Source organism: Protopterus annectens, chromosome 1.part1 (assembly GCF_019279795.1).
Source record: "Protopterus annectens isolate FY-2018-M chromosome 1.part1, PAN1.0, whole genome shotgun sequence".
NCBI classification, from domain to species: domain Eukaryota; kingdom Metazoa; phylum Chordata; order Ceratodontiformes; family Protopteridae; genus Protopterus; species Protopterus annectens.
This window is the reverse complement of record NC_056726.1, coordinates 907,156,009-907,172,072: the sequence shown is the minus strand read 5'-3', so window position 1 is coordinate 907,172,072 and position 16,064 is coordinate 907,156,009. Positions and strand designations below refer to the sequence as shown.

The following is a 16,064-nucleotide window of genomic DNA, read 5'->3' as shown; positions in this document are numbered from 1 at the left end:
TCTTCCACTGTAGCTGTACTGTTGCCAGGAGGGATGTACAGTATATAATATGTACAGTAATACATATTTGCTTATTTTCTGGGAAGTAGTAAGAAGCTCTGCGGATGAGAATTTTGGTATTACTTTGTTGTATGGGGAAATGTTAAAGCAATACCACCGCCTTTCCTCTTTAAACTGTCATTATGTATGATAATATAGCCGGGAGGGGGGTTGCAAGTTGTTTATGTTGGGTTTAAGCCAAGTTTCAGTTACAGCAAGAAAATCAGGCTTGCGTTGGATAATCCAAGCATGAAGTTCATTAGTTTTATTTCTTATGCCACTAACATGTATGACTGCAAATGTTACATTACCATGGTGGAGGTTGGTCATTGTGGGGTTAGAGTACTGTGTGAAAGGGAATTGTCTTGACATTGGTTATGTTAGGTGGGGCCAGGAATAGGGTAAATGTCACCTCCTAGGTGGATTTTATTATATTGGGGTACTACTGATTCTTGTTTTCTGAACAGTATTTTCCCCTTAATTTTATTCTGATTTGAGTTTATTTATTTATTTCAGTTTGTTAACCGGGAAAGTCCAACTGGGCCAAGGTAGCCCGTTTGCAATGGAGGCCCGAGGAGAAAAGCTCCAGACAGAAAGACAATATACAATGTATTAGTACAGCATATGAGAACAACCGTTTAACATTCAATATACAGCAAGGCAAGATTTTACATATCTTGAAATATATGAGCTGAGTCAATCACTTATAAGATATTAGCAAAAACAATAAATTTATGTTCATTTAATACACTACATGTATTTAGGCAAAGGAATTTTAGAGAGATGAATTGAAGCAGTGGCAGAGATTAGAGTAGAATAGAATAGGGATAGGTATCAGGAATCAGGTAGGATGGGTACAGGAGCACTCCCAGAGGGAGTAGAGGTGAGAGTGAAGTAGGTGAGAGTGGAGTAGGGTTTTAAAGGATGGTAGGTTAGGGGTAGTTCTAATGTAAGGGGGAAGAGAGTTCCATAATCTGGCAAGGGAGAATGATAGTAGTAGTTACCCTGGTGCGTGTAAAGGCTTGTAAAGTTCTAAGAGGTTCTGATTTGTGGATCTAAGTATTCTATGTGACTGGTGAAGTTTCAGGGAAGAGGAGAGTGATGGACAGCTAGAAGGTTTGAAAATTAGCTTGTGTGCTGTAGTTAGCCGAATGAAATTTAGGTACCTTGGGAGTTCCAACCAATTTAGAGCATGTAGGGAGTTGCAATGGTGAGTAGAGGATTTGGATCCTGTGGCAAACTTTGAAATTTTGTTGCAACATGAGGAAAGTTTAGATTTTAGGGATAATTGGAGGTTAGAGAGTAATGGAGCTCCATACAAAAGGGAGGGTAGGAGGTAGGTGGTAGATAGGAGTTCTCTAGAAGACAGAGAAAGGTAGCGCCTGTGTCGATAAAGCATACCAAGTTTTTGATGAGTTTTTTTAATATTGGTTTGTAGGTGGATATCAAATTTTAGCTGTTAATTAGTCTACATTTAGATAAAGGTGTGGTGCGTCACTGTATAGGCTTGGTGCAATATGTGGAAAGTTTAAGGAAGAAGCATGGATAGGTGTTTCGTCAGGACTGGAGAGATGTTGAGAACTATTATTAAGTCATGATAGGATGACAGACGGCTCAGCAGGAGAAGCAGAATAGACAATAAGCTAATAAGTAGTATGATTAAATAAAGGGATTTATATTTTACTAAAGGCAGGTAGTGGGGAATTAGGAATCAAAAAGTTTCAGGACTGTAGGATCTTTAGTGGTGATGAAGTCAAATCCAAAAAGACGGCTCGCACCAGTTGCAGGCAAACGTTTTATTCAGAACAGCAGTGAAAGCTCTTTTTAGCTTGTCTGATGAAGTTCCTGTATTGTTTTAAACTTGGGACAAAAACACTTACAAGCTTTCACTGCTGTTCTGAATAAAACGTTTGCCTGCAACTGGTGCGAACCGTCTTTTTGGATTTATTGGTTTGTTTAACTTTCTGGCGTTTGTGAAGTCTAAAAGTTAGTATAATGTAGGTAGGAAGGGAGCATTTTCTGTAGAGAGAGAGAGAGAGAAAGAAGTTAGGTTAGGTTGGCCTGGTGAATTACCTTATATTTCTGAAATGTAATAAGTAGAGCGGTTTGAAAAGATAGAGCATGAGGATGTAGTTAAGATAGGAAATAGTGAGGATTTATTTGGGGAACGTTCAGAATAACATGCAAACACCTCAAAAAGTCATCTAAGCTGAGATCTGAACCAAGGAAATGTGTCAGTGTCCAACATTAGACTATATTTTTCACTACATTTATTACTTACTAAAAATGAATGCACTATAATAGATGGTATGCACTTGTCCACACTATATTTACCTTACTATGTGCTAGGTAAGAGATACATATTCTATAACGTTTGCAATGTGCTGAATAATCCCAATCTAAAACATACACATTTCATTTACAATGTACTGATCCTACTATATGTTAAGTCGGTTTCATTAACCTGTATTACTCTGAATAATTAAGAACAAGAAACGGCAGTCAAACTTTTAAAAACACAAACACAAATTCAGCAAGCTAGAAATCCACCCAAGTAGTACCTTTTAATAAATCTGTGGACTTCGTCCTTTGTTACCTTTTGTGAGCCTTCTAACAGTTTGACTTCACGATACAAGTGGATGTAAAGTTTCGTTCTACTACTTTGGTGGATTTCTAGCTTGCTGAATTTGTGTTTGTGTTATTACTCTGAATAATATTATGCCCCTAATGGCTTTCCATACCTAATCACTGTACCACACCGACTTTACCTGGTTTCTGTTTTCCATCACCACTCCGAAAAAGTTACCACACCTGAACTCCACTTTCTTATATTCTTGGACTGAATGCCATTGTTAACTGTTCACCAGTAGGTCCTAACTAAGTCAACTATATCTTTAATGAGTTAAAACAAGTACTGTGCTTCAGAATATGATATGCATCATACAGACCGTGAGTGTCACATGTTTCAAATGTACTGATACACTGCTGTTAGATAGAAAACACCAGATGTGTGCCACCTTCTATTTCTAGCTGAAAGACCTCCAATACTAATTTAAACTACTCAGTTTTGCTTCAGCCAAAGTGCATTTCACTAATTACTGTCAATGATTAAGAAGTGTTGAAGCCCACTAATTTTAAAATCCATTTAGTGTTTTAATCTTCAGACTTGGAAGCTTCACTGAATTCTTATCAAAGTATTTGCATAAAGAATTAATGCAGCAAAACTTTCTACTTTGCCACAGTGCATTTTAAGAGATTATGTAAAGTACGTTCAACCTCTGGGATAGCATGTTAATAAATTAATTTATGCATTTAAAAGACCTTTTTTTCTAAAAATAATACTGCCTGTCTAAAGTAACACAAACTATACAAATGGGAAATATTTTCTCATGTTTACAGTCTCAGCCAAAAAAAAAAAAGAAAAGAAAAAAAAAAATGACCTTATAGGAAAAAGAATACTCTACACAAATAAAAAACTTGTAATAAACGTTCAAGTTTACAGCCTTACCTGAAGACAACAGGGCATCATGTGCACTTCTGTCCCTTCTGCCTGACCTGAAAGTTGGAATATCCTTTTCTCTGTATGTCCCAAATCCTTCAAAACTTCGTCGTTTTGTTGCAGAGGCATCACTGTCTCTCCTCTCACCAGAAGGATACATATCACTAAACAAATCTGATGACGGCTCTAACCTTGAGCTCACCTCAGCATTGTGAGTGCCTCTCCTAACACATGATTCCAAAGAGTCACTAATGGCATCAAGTTTTTCTTTAGTCCGTGCCCACTGTTGGGAATCAGCAAGTGATAAAGGAGCTAAAGTATCCACTTCAAAACTGTTCCTCAAATTTCTGTGCCCAGCTGGGGCTAATTCTGAGTGCTGGTGTTTTTGTTTTTCTTTATGTTTGGATTTGTCACTAATCATGGACACGTCTTTTTCAAGGCCACTTAATCTTTCGCTTAAGTGACTGGAGAAAGTGGATGACTTACCAGTAAAGAGTGTATTCAGCTCTTCCGGAGATCCCAAGATCCGGGCATCCTTATGCTTGTGCTTGTGTTTATGCTTTCTTTTATGGAGACGACCACTTGAAAGGCCAGTCCCTACAACTTTTGGTGAAGTCAAGGATGGCTGAATGTCACCCAGACCCATTCCCACTGGTGTCTGCAAGTGTAATGCATGTTTTGATTTATGCTTGGAGGCAGCTGTCATCTTCAGATGAGAGCTGGGGTGGAACTGTGGTGGAGGCACAGCTGGCCTCATAAATGGTGATGCTGTTCCAAGCGTATGTGACAAATACAAAGGAGCTGGATACTGACCATAATAGCCAAGGTTCATCATAGGCATTGATGTGTAAGGCATTCCATAGGGTGCATAGTAACTCCCACTAGGGATAGGGTAACCAAACCCTTGTAAGAAAGGCACCTTAGTCATGGTGTCATTGACTTTGGCAGGTCTACCACGCTTCTTCTTAGACTTCATCTCAGAGGACCTACGGAGATAAAGTAATGGATCATACTGTATGTACGGCACAGGATAATAGTGGTCAAAATTTACCCGGAAGATGCTAGGATATGGATTCTCATGATAAAATGAGTAATTTCTGTGAGAAATTCTAAAGACTTGAAACTTGCTAATGAGTTCCTCAAGATCAGAAAGGAACTGACGATCATCTCTACTCTGTTGGGTTTTTCTTTTCCTTTTGTGCTTTTGCCTTTTCAAGCTCTCATGAGCCAGAAAATTATCTACCAATAGATGTTTCTGACGATGGCCATGTTTCCCCTTCAAGCTGCTATCTGCTATCAAGGTTTCTGCAGGATCTAATGTACAGAAGTCAAAAGAGTACCTCCTACGAGACTCAGAACTCTTTTCTGCTTGATCAGATGTACTGTTGTTATCTGTGCCAATTCCACTATCACTGGGTATAGTTTCCTCACTATGTGATTCACTTATTGGTGACAGTGTGACCTCCTTTAATGAATTTACTTCACACAGATGAGATGGGGAGTTGGCCATTAACCTAGGTGGAGACAACTTCCATGTACCGCAATGTAACCCCTTATGGGTTTTTGTAGGAAGTGCGCTGATGGGTTGCAAATTTGGCATAGTCTTTAACTCTGACACATTTGTGTCAGTGCTGGCAGGGCTGAGGTTGCCAGTGGACCCCACTACCAGAGTTGAGGGTGGATGAACTGTTGCTGGTGATGGCACCACAGCCGTTTGCAAATTAAAAGGCACTGCTGGGTTCTCTGGCTGGCTTGGACTGGGCTTTGATTGTTTGTTAGCTATCTTGGGTTCCTGCTGCTGGGGCTGAGTTTCAGTCCTTGGTTTCCTTCCTCTCTTTTTCCCAATGTAAATAGTTCCCCTTTTGCTGACATTGATTTGCTTACCTGATCTAACATCAATTGTTGTTGAAACAGCTGTACCTGTACTTGACTGTTGTTGGACTTTTGATTTTACAGCTATTCCACTGGAACAGGAAAGAATCTGATTTAAAATATTTTTCCTATTGAAAGTCTTCATTTTGTTTATGGTTTTAATGGCCTTTTTATCCAGCACTCCCAACTTTCCAATCTTTTTATGAAGGTTTATGTCACTTGCTGATTCTGCATTAACCAACATAACCTGGTCTAGCTTTGCAAAATTTCTTCTCCGCTTCCTTTTTTTGGTGCCAGGAAACTCACAGTTGATTGGGCTTACTGGACTAGTCGATGTTCCCTCATGAATAGTCTCAACTGTAAGCAAGGGTTGCTTCTTTGGTCTTCCTCGTTTCTTCTTGGTTGGTGTTATAACTGTAAGACTGTCTGTATTGGCATACAGTGGACTAGATGGAGTTATTGGGTAAGCTGAAGGGGGTTCTAAAATAACTTTCTCAGTAGCTGTGGCAGAAACTTCTTTAGATGTAGCAGAATTTTTAGATTTACTGGCTGTCCATCTCCTCTTAGCTGTATGTTTGGTATGTTTATCTTCTTGCTTTTGGTTACTAAGGGGTGAAGTGTCCAAAGATGCAGAACATGTGGCAATAATTGTTGATTTTCTTAACCTGCTTCCAGTAGTTGGGGGAAGCTTTGCTGCACTTCTCTCAACTGTAGTAGTACTTGAAGCAGCAGTTTCCTGTTCTACAGTTTTTATATGTCTAGTGTTTTTATAGTCCTTTCTGCTTTCTGTTGTAACTTCGATATCTGCTGAGTTTCTACTAGATACTTCAGTATTTAGTGCTTGTTCTGGGCATGAGCTGTCTTTTAATGCAGTCTTTTCTGGGGTTACTCTTAATGACTGCCTTTTTCTCCGTTTAGACCCAGTAGGTTCTGCAGATGGTGATTTGACTGGAACTGTTTGGCAAATCTGACCTACATCCTTCTCACAGTTATTCAAAGCAGTCAGATCTGGCCCAGGTGTAGATGTCCTTACAGTCTTTTCTGAAGAACAAGAACAACCTTCCTGTTTCTCAATTGTGATATCTTGTCCCTTTGCCTCAGTACTTTTCTGTGCTATTTTGCCACACTCTGCATCTGTGTTTTGGATTGCTTGAACCTTAGGGTCTTTTTTGGTTATCCTTTTCCTTACATTTCCAGGTGTTGGCTCACTTGGTTCTGAGTTTCCTCCTTCTTGGATTACTGTCATAGATGGCATAACCAAGCAATCTGGCTGACTAACTGAAGGTATAACTGGAGGAACTATGATGTTGTTTGTCGGAATAACTACACTGGAAGCTGTAATTCCTGTACTGCTATTGGTAAACTGTCCCCAAGTGTTGTTCACACTGGCCTTTTTCAGGTGTGACTTAGCAAAAGTGCTACTTTGATCTGGAGTAAGACTTTTGGCAAGATTAGCTGTCTCATGGTGGGAGCTAGTGTCTGCATTGCTGTTGTGAGAAGTGGAAGATGTTGTTAAACTCACTGGCCAGTCATGAAGATGCTGATTATTTTTCTGCTGGTATTCAGCTGGTTTCATACCATCCGCTCTAATGTCTTGCTGAGGATCCTGACAAAGATGCGGCTCACCACAATGGACATCCACATGCTTATGCTGTCTCTCATATGTCTGTGGAGAAGAGAAAAAAAATAAAACATTAAGCTTTCTTTCCCCTTTCTAGAAAAAAATGCAACATATGCTAAACTGAGAGTTATGCTTAGGATACAATTAAATTAAATGAGGCCAAAACATAAACAAGCAATACATCAGCAATCCTAGAAATAGCTTTACTTTACAAGGTGTGACCACAGAGAATTACAGTAACAATGAAAAACTCAAGTGAGTGGTTAGGCTGTTAATTTTAAAGATAGCACAGTTTACAAATTTATTATTGTATTTCATGATACAAGTACTTTACTTAGGCAAATCCTTTTGATGGACACTTCTTCTATTTCCTGTGTTTCTTACACCGATCTCCACCACAGAAATTGCATCTCACTGTGTCCCTGAGTGCATGTGACCCCCCCCCTCCCCAGAAGAGGCAAATGGACCGCACCTGTGTACGCCCCTCCTTCCTGCCTGGCTATTCCAGTGCCAGGGCCACTAGTCAAACCCAATACATCAGAGTGACAATAAGATCTTCATCCTTCTGCACCACAGAACCAGGCTACAACACGCAGTAGTTCTAAAATGAAACTGAACACTCCAAACTATAAACCTGGCTTACAAATCAAAATTAATGCTCCCTTCTTAAATCATATGCAGTTCCTTGTGGATAATGTATAATTTAATTACACTTTAAGCAGCTTTACCTAAAAAAAAAATACCAGATTTGTCAGCAGCAATGTGTACGTCACTTTGACATTCTAACTAACCAAAGACCACCCGGCAGAAAAGAAAAGGTATGCTGTTGATTACTTTCCTGTGTTAATAAATACATAACGTCTTGTGGAAGCAATTCTAAATATGATGTTTATTATCTTCCTGTGCTAATTTCTACACAACCTTCTTGTGGAAGCAATTCTAAAGCAGTCAGAACCTCCATCACATAAGTTTGCTTTAGAAATAGAAGGTTATTTTAGTATATATAGGTTTGTTTAAAGTGTATTAAGTGTTCTGATGAAGTCTACGAGTGCGTAGATGAAAGCGCTTAACCTGTTGTTTTTTATGTGATTTAATAAAAGAAAATTGGATCGTGACTGCTTCACTAGAACTTTATCGTGGTCTTGGATATTAGTAATGAATATACAAATAATGTCTGATTTCTTGCATGTAAATCACTTTATGTAAACTGGAATGCAGTAAATGTGCAAAGTACCACAAAAACAAACATGCAATGTCTTAGATGTTACATTTTAATATATTTAAAACACTTTCACATTAAAACCACACATACAGGAACAAACAGTACATGTCACAGACTAAAGAAGCACACAGGTTATAAAATGAATGCCTACTGTGGTCCTGAAGTCAACTGCTCCACAAACTAATTATATTAGGAGACAGTATAGCATTGTGGTTAAAGTCTGCAAGGGTTGTGAATTGACAATCCATGTATCAATCAAATAATTTACCAATTAACACTATATGACCATAAATAAATAATGTAACTTCACAAATTCTAGATTTATAAATGATTAGTGTATGTAAGTAAACTCTTAAAATTTGATGACATAGCAAATTAATCATGGATAAAAAACGCTAGAAATGAGACTGGGGGTTTGGGGGTCACTGCTTTTTTTTTTTTTTTTTTGGTGAAAAAGTAAAGAAGAAATTAAAAAAGAAGAAAAGAAAAGGAAAAAAAAAAAACAGTTGGTTTACTGATGTGGCCTCACTGCAAAATTCATTCAAGTGAGCTCCCCTATCTATTAAAATAAAGAAAAACTGGTTCAGGTGTACAGAAAGTAGACATGGTTATGCTTCAAAAGGTCACGTTAATTAATCTGACAGATGATCTGAAAGGGTTTAAAATTAGAAGTTATGTACTTACCATAACGTTCCATCTGAGTAGTTAGACTTCATTCTTCTGCACATATGGGTATACGGATCCGATTCGGATCCGAGACGGCAAAACTTTTCAAGCATCAGCTCTGAGCTCCAAGCTCCTCCCTTACCTATATTACATCACTTCCTCCTACCTAGTCCCAGATCAAGTTTGCTGTCACTAAATGGCAACATAACCACAATCCTAAACAGGACAAACCTGAAGAGTGAGGGGGATGGAGGGAGGGAAGGTGCAGAAGAATGAAGTCTAACTACTCAGATGGAACGTTATGGTAAGTACATAACTTCTATATCTGAAGTAGTTAACTTCATTCTTTCTGCACATATGGGACAGAGTCCCCAGCTACTAGTATTCCTGGGAGGCCCTTATGGAAGGATATTTCTGAGCACCACAGAGCCAAAGAATGCTCTCCCTCTAGAAATACGATCCAGTTTATAATGAGAGATGAATGTGTGCAAATTGGCCCAAGTCGCTGCCGCACAGATATCGTCTAACGGAACTCTTGACCAGAAAGCTGCAAAAGTGGCCATTGCCCTAGTGGAATGAGCCTTCAATACACCAGGAGGAGATAAACCTTTGTCCTTATAAACTTGTGCAATACAAAGAGTGATCCACCTTGCTAAGGACACTTTCGAAACTGCTTTGCCCAAAAATGGTTTAGATAAAGAGACAAACAATTGATACGACTTCCGGAAGGGTTTAGTCCTATGGAGGTAAAAACGTAGCTGTCTATGGACATCCAATAAATGAAGCTTATGTTCACCTCTATTTTGGAAATTTGGGAAGAAGACTAGCAAATTTATAGATTGACTGATATTGGCTGCTGAGGACACCTTGGGAAGAAAAGAAGAGTTCGTACGCAGCGAAACTCTATCCTTGTGGAAAACCAAATAGAGGGGCAAGGAGGATAAGGCCTGCAACTCTGAAACTCTTTTAGCTGAAGTGATGGCAACCAAGAATGCTGTCTTCCATGACAAAAACTTAATCGGAACTGAACCAGCTGGCTCGAAAGGGGGAGAGGTCAAAGCTTGAAGGACTAAAGTCAGATCCCAGGGGGGCTCTGTTTCTTTAACTGGTGGTCGCAATAAAAAAATGCCCTTCAGGAAAGCTTTACACAGTTTGGCAGAAGCCAGAGCAACCTTATTTTCACCTACATGAAAATTAGAAATGGCAGCCAGTTGAACCTTGATGGTGGAAGCAATTGCGCCCGATAGAAAAAGATCGGCCAAAAAATCCAGTATGACCAGAACGGGGGCTGTAAACGGGTTCTGATTGCATTGAGAGGCCTAAACGTAAAAATGTCTCCACTTGCTATTGTAGAGTTTCCTAGTGGATGCTTTAAGAGAAGCTACCAGAATGTTCTTAACAGGGGACGAAAGTCCGGGAGTCCTGATGATCATGGGGACTAGAGCAGCCACACCGTCAGCTTAAGACTGTCCAGGTTGGGCAGGGGCATGCCTGACGGGTGAGAAATTAGATCCGGACATGGATCTAGAGTCCATGGAGGAGCCAACAGGTGAGACCATAGGAAGAGAAACCACACTTGGCGAGGCCAGAAGGGAGCTATGAGAATGACTTTGCACTGCGGCTGGCAAGCACTCTGAAGGAACTTCAGAATAAGAGGTAACGGGCATACAGTAGCCCGGGAGGCCAAGCATGGACTAGAGCGTCCCTGGGGACATCCCCCGGAGGGGGGATCAGAGCGAAGAAGTTGCTGCACTTCATGTTGGAAGGAGATGCGAAGAGATTGCAGCAAGGTTGACCCCAAACAAGGAAGATTTTCTCCGCCACTGATTGTTTCAGAGACCACTCGTAAGGCAAAAGGATTGCCCTGCTGAGACTGTCCGTTAGAATGTTGGAGCATCCCAGGATATGCGTTGCTATGAGAAACCGGCTGGTGGATATGGCCCACTCCCAAACCCTCATGGCCTCGCGACAAAGGGGGTAGGATCGGGTCCCTCCCTGTTTGTTTATATACCAAACTACAGACATGTTGTCTGACTGAATGGCTACCGTCCCCAGAGGTAGGACAGGTTGGAAGGCTCTCAATGCTAAAAGCATTGCCTTCATCTCCAGGACATTGATGTGTAGCTTGGTCTCTGGAAGGGACCACATGCCTTGGACCGTTCTTTCCAGGAATTGCCCCCCCACCCGAGCTAGGAGGCATCTGTGGTCACCGTGGTTTGAGCCAGAGGGGCTAGAAAGCTGTGCTCCGCAAAAAAGTCCGCTGATTGAAGCCACCACTGGAGTGATCTTCTGCATGTCCGGTTGATTCGGATGTGGAAACTCATCGGGAGGTCTAGACAGGACCATTGAACTGCTAGATTCCACTGAAGGGCTCTCATGTGAAGACGTGCAAGAGGGAGGATAGAAATTGAGGCTGCCATCAAACCCGGGCCCTGAGAACATTGGCTGCTGTGACTACAGAGTGATCCAAGATCGCTGATACATGGAGTCTGAGATTTTCTATCCTTTCCGGGGTGAGAAAAATCCTTAACTGAATCAAATTCAACCGTGCCCCGATGAAGTCTATGATCTGAACCGGAGTCAGGTGGGACTTTTTGAGGTTGATCGTGATGCCTAACTTGTGAGCCAGACAGAGGAAGTAGTGTAAGGCCTGACACAAGAGACATTTGGTGTATGCAGCGAAGAGCCAGTCGTCTAGGTAGGGGAATACCTGAATGCCCTGAAGTCTCAGGTGAGCCGCTACGACCGCCATAACCTTGGTGAACACTCTGGGGGCTGTGGTGAGACCGAAGGGTAGGGCTCTTTACTGAAAGTGACTGGCCCCTAGCCAGAAGCGCAGAAACCTCCTGGAGCTCCTGTGGACCTTGATGTGATAGTAAGCGTCCTGGAGGTCTAACGAGCACATCCAGTCGCATTCTCTCAGAAACGGTAGAATGGACTGTAGAGTGACCATCTGGAATTTTTGTTTCTCTACTGACAGGTTGAGGATAGACAGGTCCAGAATGGGCCTGAAGTCCCCAGTCTTCTTTGGCACTAAAAAGAACCTGGAGTAGATGCCTGATCCGGATTGATCTGGGGGGGCCGGCTCTATGGCTCGTTTTTGTAACCGCTTCGAAACCTCTAATGCTGCAGCCTCCCTGTGAGCGGGTGGAACATCTGGAAGGCGTGTTAGAGTTATGGGACATGAAATGAAGGGGATAGAATATCCTCTGGATATGATGTTTAACACCCAGTGGTCTGCAGTAATGGACTCCCATGCTGCTGGATGTAAGGACAATCTTCCCCCGACTGCCTCCAGAGTAGAGCAGCTGGGTAACCCCTCAGGGTTGCTGTGCGGGTCTGTCGGAAAAAGGTTCCCTAGACCCGAAGTTTCTGGGACCCCCTCTGCCTCTGGGATGGCGTCGGTCTTGTCCCCCTCTGCCTCTGGGGGATGAATATTCCTGAGTGTCACGAAAAAACTGTGATTTCCGGAACCACATCTTCTTTTGCCCCTTTGGTTCCTGGGATAGGACCTCTGGGGTTAGAGAAACGGATTCCGACGGCTGACAAAGTCTTTCCGTCCTTCTCACTCTGGTTTAGTGTGTCACGTACAGTCTTCCCAAAGAGGGATGATCCATTGAAAGGGGCGTTGATGAAAGACGCCTTAAAGGGGTCTGCAAACTGACACAGCCTGATCCAGGCGTGTCACCTCAAGGCAACGCCTGTACCAGCAGCTCTAGCGGCTCCCTCTGTAGCATGAGAGAGGAGACGCATAGAGGTATTAGTCACTGATCTCAGTGTAGTCATCTTCGCAGTAAAGGACTGCTTGTCCTGCTGCGAAAGAGACTCCGGGGGCGACTCAGTTAGTTCCGATATAAGGTCTCAGTGCAGTCGGATGACATGTGCCAAGTAATTCAGCGCACTGATAGAAAATGTCGCTGACGAGTACATGCACTTCCCGAAATGATCCATCGACCTGGACTCCTTGTCTGGTGGATGAACCGAGGAACTCTCCTGTGCCAGTTCCCTCTTTGTGGGTGCTGCAACCACCAAAGCGTCTACTGGGGCTCCCTTGGACCATGCCTGCCTGTCTGATGGCGGGGAAAGAATTTTGTCTGGCCTTTTGGGTATAGGCTCTATGGTGTCAGGATCCGTCCATGCCCTAGTGGTGATGAGGTCCACCAAAGGGTCAGCTGGATGGGAGACCCAGGAAGTAGATGGGCCCGCGCCAAAGGCCTCCAGGAATACGGACTCATCCGCAGAGGGTTTGGGGGCTGACCAACCTCCTCTTTGGCGGAGGATATCCATAATGTCTCCGAACAAGACGTCCTCGGTAGGTGATCTGTGGGAACCCTCTCCTTCATCCAAGTCCGTAACGGTGGTAATGGACTCAGGGGAGTCCGAGTGCCTCCTCTTACACTTGTGCTTATGAGGTTCCTCTCCAGTGGGACTCTCTGAAGAGGATTCGTAAGCCTCCGGGAGTTCCCTGAGGGGAACAACCTGGGGTTGCTTTGGCACGGGCTGTCCCTGAGACAGGGTAATGGGAGCAGAATCCAAAATCAGAGGGTCTGGGTAGGATCCGAGTAGGTGAGCTGTGGCCTCAACCCCTGGTAGAGAACCCTTTCCACTGCCCTGAATGCCGATGGAGAGCAAGCCTCCGTAGCTCGTAAGGATGAGGCTCTCCCCAGATCCGAAGCAGGGATCGGAGCCTAGGGCAGGATAGTCTGGGCACCGAGGATGGGATCCAAAAGAGCAAGATCTCAACCCTCGGGTCCGACTCCCCGACCACAGCTCCGACAGTCTCCTGGATCCGAGATCAGATCCGAGGAACTCAACTAACATGACGACCAAATGTGAAGAAGGGAGGAAAAAGGGAAAGGTATTCACACCCAACTACACTAATAAGACCAAAAAACCTTACCACCTTGCTTAGAGCTCAGGGACCACGATGCTGACTTACAGAGCGGCAAACAAGATCTGGGGATAGATAGGAGGAAGTGATGTAATATAAGTAAGGGAGGAGCTTGGAGCTCGGAGCTGATGCTTGAAAAGTTTTGCCGGCTCGGATCCGAATCGGATCTGTATACCGATATGTGCAGAAAGAATGAAGTTAACTACTTCAGATCGTGTTTTCCAGTATGCAGCTTTAGTATATACCACTTCTATGTGCCTAACGCATGGACAGTATGATTCTAAGTGGTGTTAAGAATCCCAAGTACCTCCCCGCTATACAAAATCATATAAGGTGAAGTTAAAACAATATACAAAAACAAATCTCAGATAGGTGTAAATGTAGTCACTACAAAACTGTCATTTTACAACCCTGCAGCAGGGCAGTGTACTTTCAGGTCAGCTGTTTAGAAAACCGAAAGAATTTCTGTTTGTAACTTTGCCTGAAGATTTTATTATAAACTGACTGAACCTGTCAAATGCTACACACCCTTACGTTGCAAGAACCTCTTGTCACTGCCAGAGTTGTAGGCTGGCACTGCCAGATTTGTAGGTGGGCTAAAATAGAAAAGTAAAGTTGTGTACACTTACCATAAATGTAGATGTTCGAGTGTAGTCACTGTTGCAGTCATTACAATTGGGTTATCCTGCTGGCAGGCTACCCTCAGTCGGCCTGAATTCCAAAGTCTAGGTCCGGCGTCGGTTGCTGTCGCCTCTTCCCTGACGTCAGTGCACCATTTTCTTCAGTTTTTCTTGCCCCAGGTGTCAGGTGCCTCCAAAAGGGTAGGCTAAAAATATGTCAATAAAACATGCATGTACCAAAGTATATACTTTGCCTTCATCTACAAGCAAATACACCACACAGGTTGTATAGAATAGAGAAGTACAGATAAGTTCCAGCAAAGACATGGGGGATGGCGGGTAGGTAACCTGGACTACAACAGTGAATACACTCGAACATCTACATTTATGGTAAGTTTACACAACTGTACTATGTTCTTCATGTTTCACTGTTGCAGTCATTACAATTGGGTTGAATCCCAAAGCTAAGGTTGGGAGGCTGGAGCTAAATAGCATCAGGAGCGGCTATTAGGCCCTGCAAAACTGCAGTGGCAAAGCCTGCACTGGACTTAGAGTAGAGTGGTAAGTGATACTGCTTTGTGAAGGTGTGCACTGAACTCCAAGTAGCAGCCTCTAAAATATCTTTGGTTGGTACTCCCCTGAGGAAGGCTGCTGAAGTGGCTGCTGCTCTGGTTGAATGTGGCCTAATGCCCTTAGGTACTGGCTTGCCATGTTGTGAATAGCAGAAATGAATGCAGTGGCCTATCCACTTTGAAATAGTCTGCTTTGAGATAGCCTTTTCTTGTGCTCCTGCAGCATATGCCACTAGTAATTGCTCTGTCTTTCTGAAAGCTTTGGTTCTGTTCAGACAGAAACGTAGCTCTCTGTGTATGTCCAAAGAATGCAGAATTCTCTCCCCCTTATTCTGTGGGTTTGGATAAAAGGTAGGCAGATGAATAGTTTGGTTAAGGGCCACACTGGACACTACCTTAGGCATAAATGTCGGGTTTGTCCTCAGAGAAACCCTGTCTGGATAAAAAAATTATAAAAGGTTCCACAGCCATGAGTGCCTGTAGCTCTGAGACTTGTCTTGCAGAAGTTATTGCTAGGAGCAGAGCTGTTTTCCAAGATAAAAATTTTATATCAGCTGTAGCGGCTGGCTCAAAAGGAGGCAGTGTGAGTTTTTCCAAGACATAATTGAGGTCCCATGCAGGTATTGGTGATCTCCTTGGAGGCCTTAAATTTTTGGCCCCTCTGAGGTACTGCCTTAATAAAGGATGAGAAAAGATTGGTGGCTCTGTATTGTAATGAGCCGAAATGGCAGAGGCATGAATTTTTATAGATGAAAAGGATAGGCCTTTGTCCAGCATCTCAGTCAAGTATTGCAAAATCTGAGGAATATTTGGTACAGCTGTGTCAATTCCTTGTGCCTGGTTCCAAGCACAGAATCTCTTCCATTTTCCAGCACAGGATTTTCTAGTACTAGGCCTCCTGGCCTCCAAAATAACACCCATCACCGCTTTAGTGAGAAGTGTGTTTTGTATAACCACATTATCTGCCATGCTGCCAGATTTAAGGTCTTGAGTTGGCTGTGCAGGATCTGATTGTTCCGCTGGGACAGTAGATAAGGCACTTGAGGTAAGGTCCAGGCTGGG

At 42.8% G+C, this 16,064-nt stretch overlaps 1 protein-coding gene across 1 annotated transcript in view; it reads right to left on the bottom strand.

Annotated features, from left to right (window-relative positions):
• Positions 1–3,192: 3,192 nt before the first annotated feature.
• Positions 3,193–16,064, bottom strand: part of SETBP1 (SET binding protein 1) — a 1,237,816-nt gene continuing 1,224,944 nt past the window's right edge. Inside the window, exons 3-4 of the mRNA XM_044087459.1 lie at positions 3,548–7,076; positions 3,193–3,224 (exon numbers count right to left, since the gene is read on the bottom strand). Of these exons, the coding sequence (XP_043943394.1) occupies positions 3,193–3,224; positions 3,548–7,076 (3,561 nt within the window). The remainder of the gene's footprint in view (positions 3,225–3,547; positions 7,077–16,064) is intronic.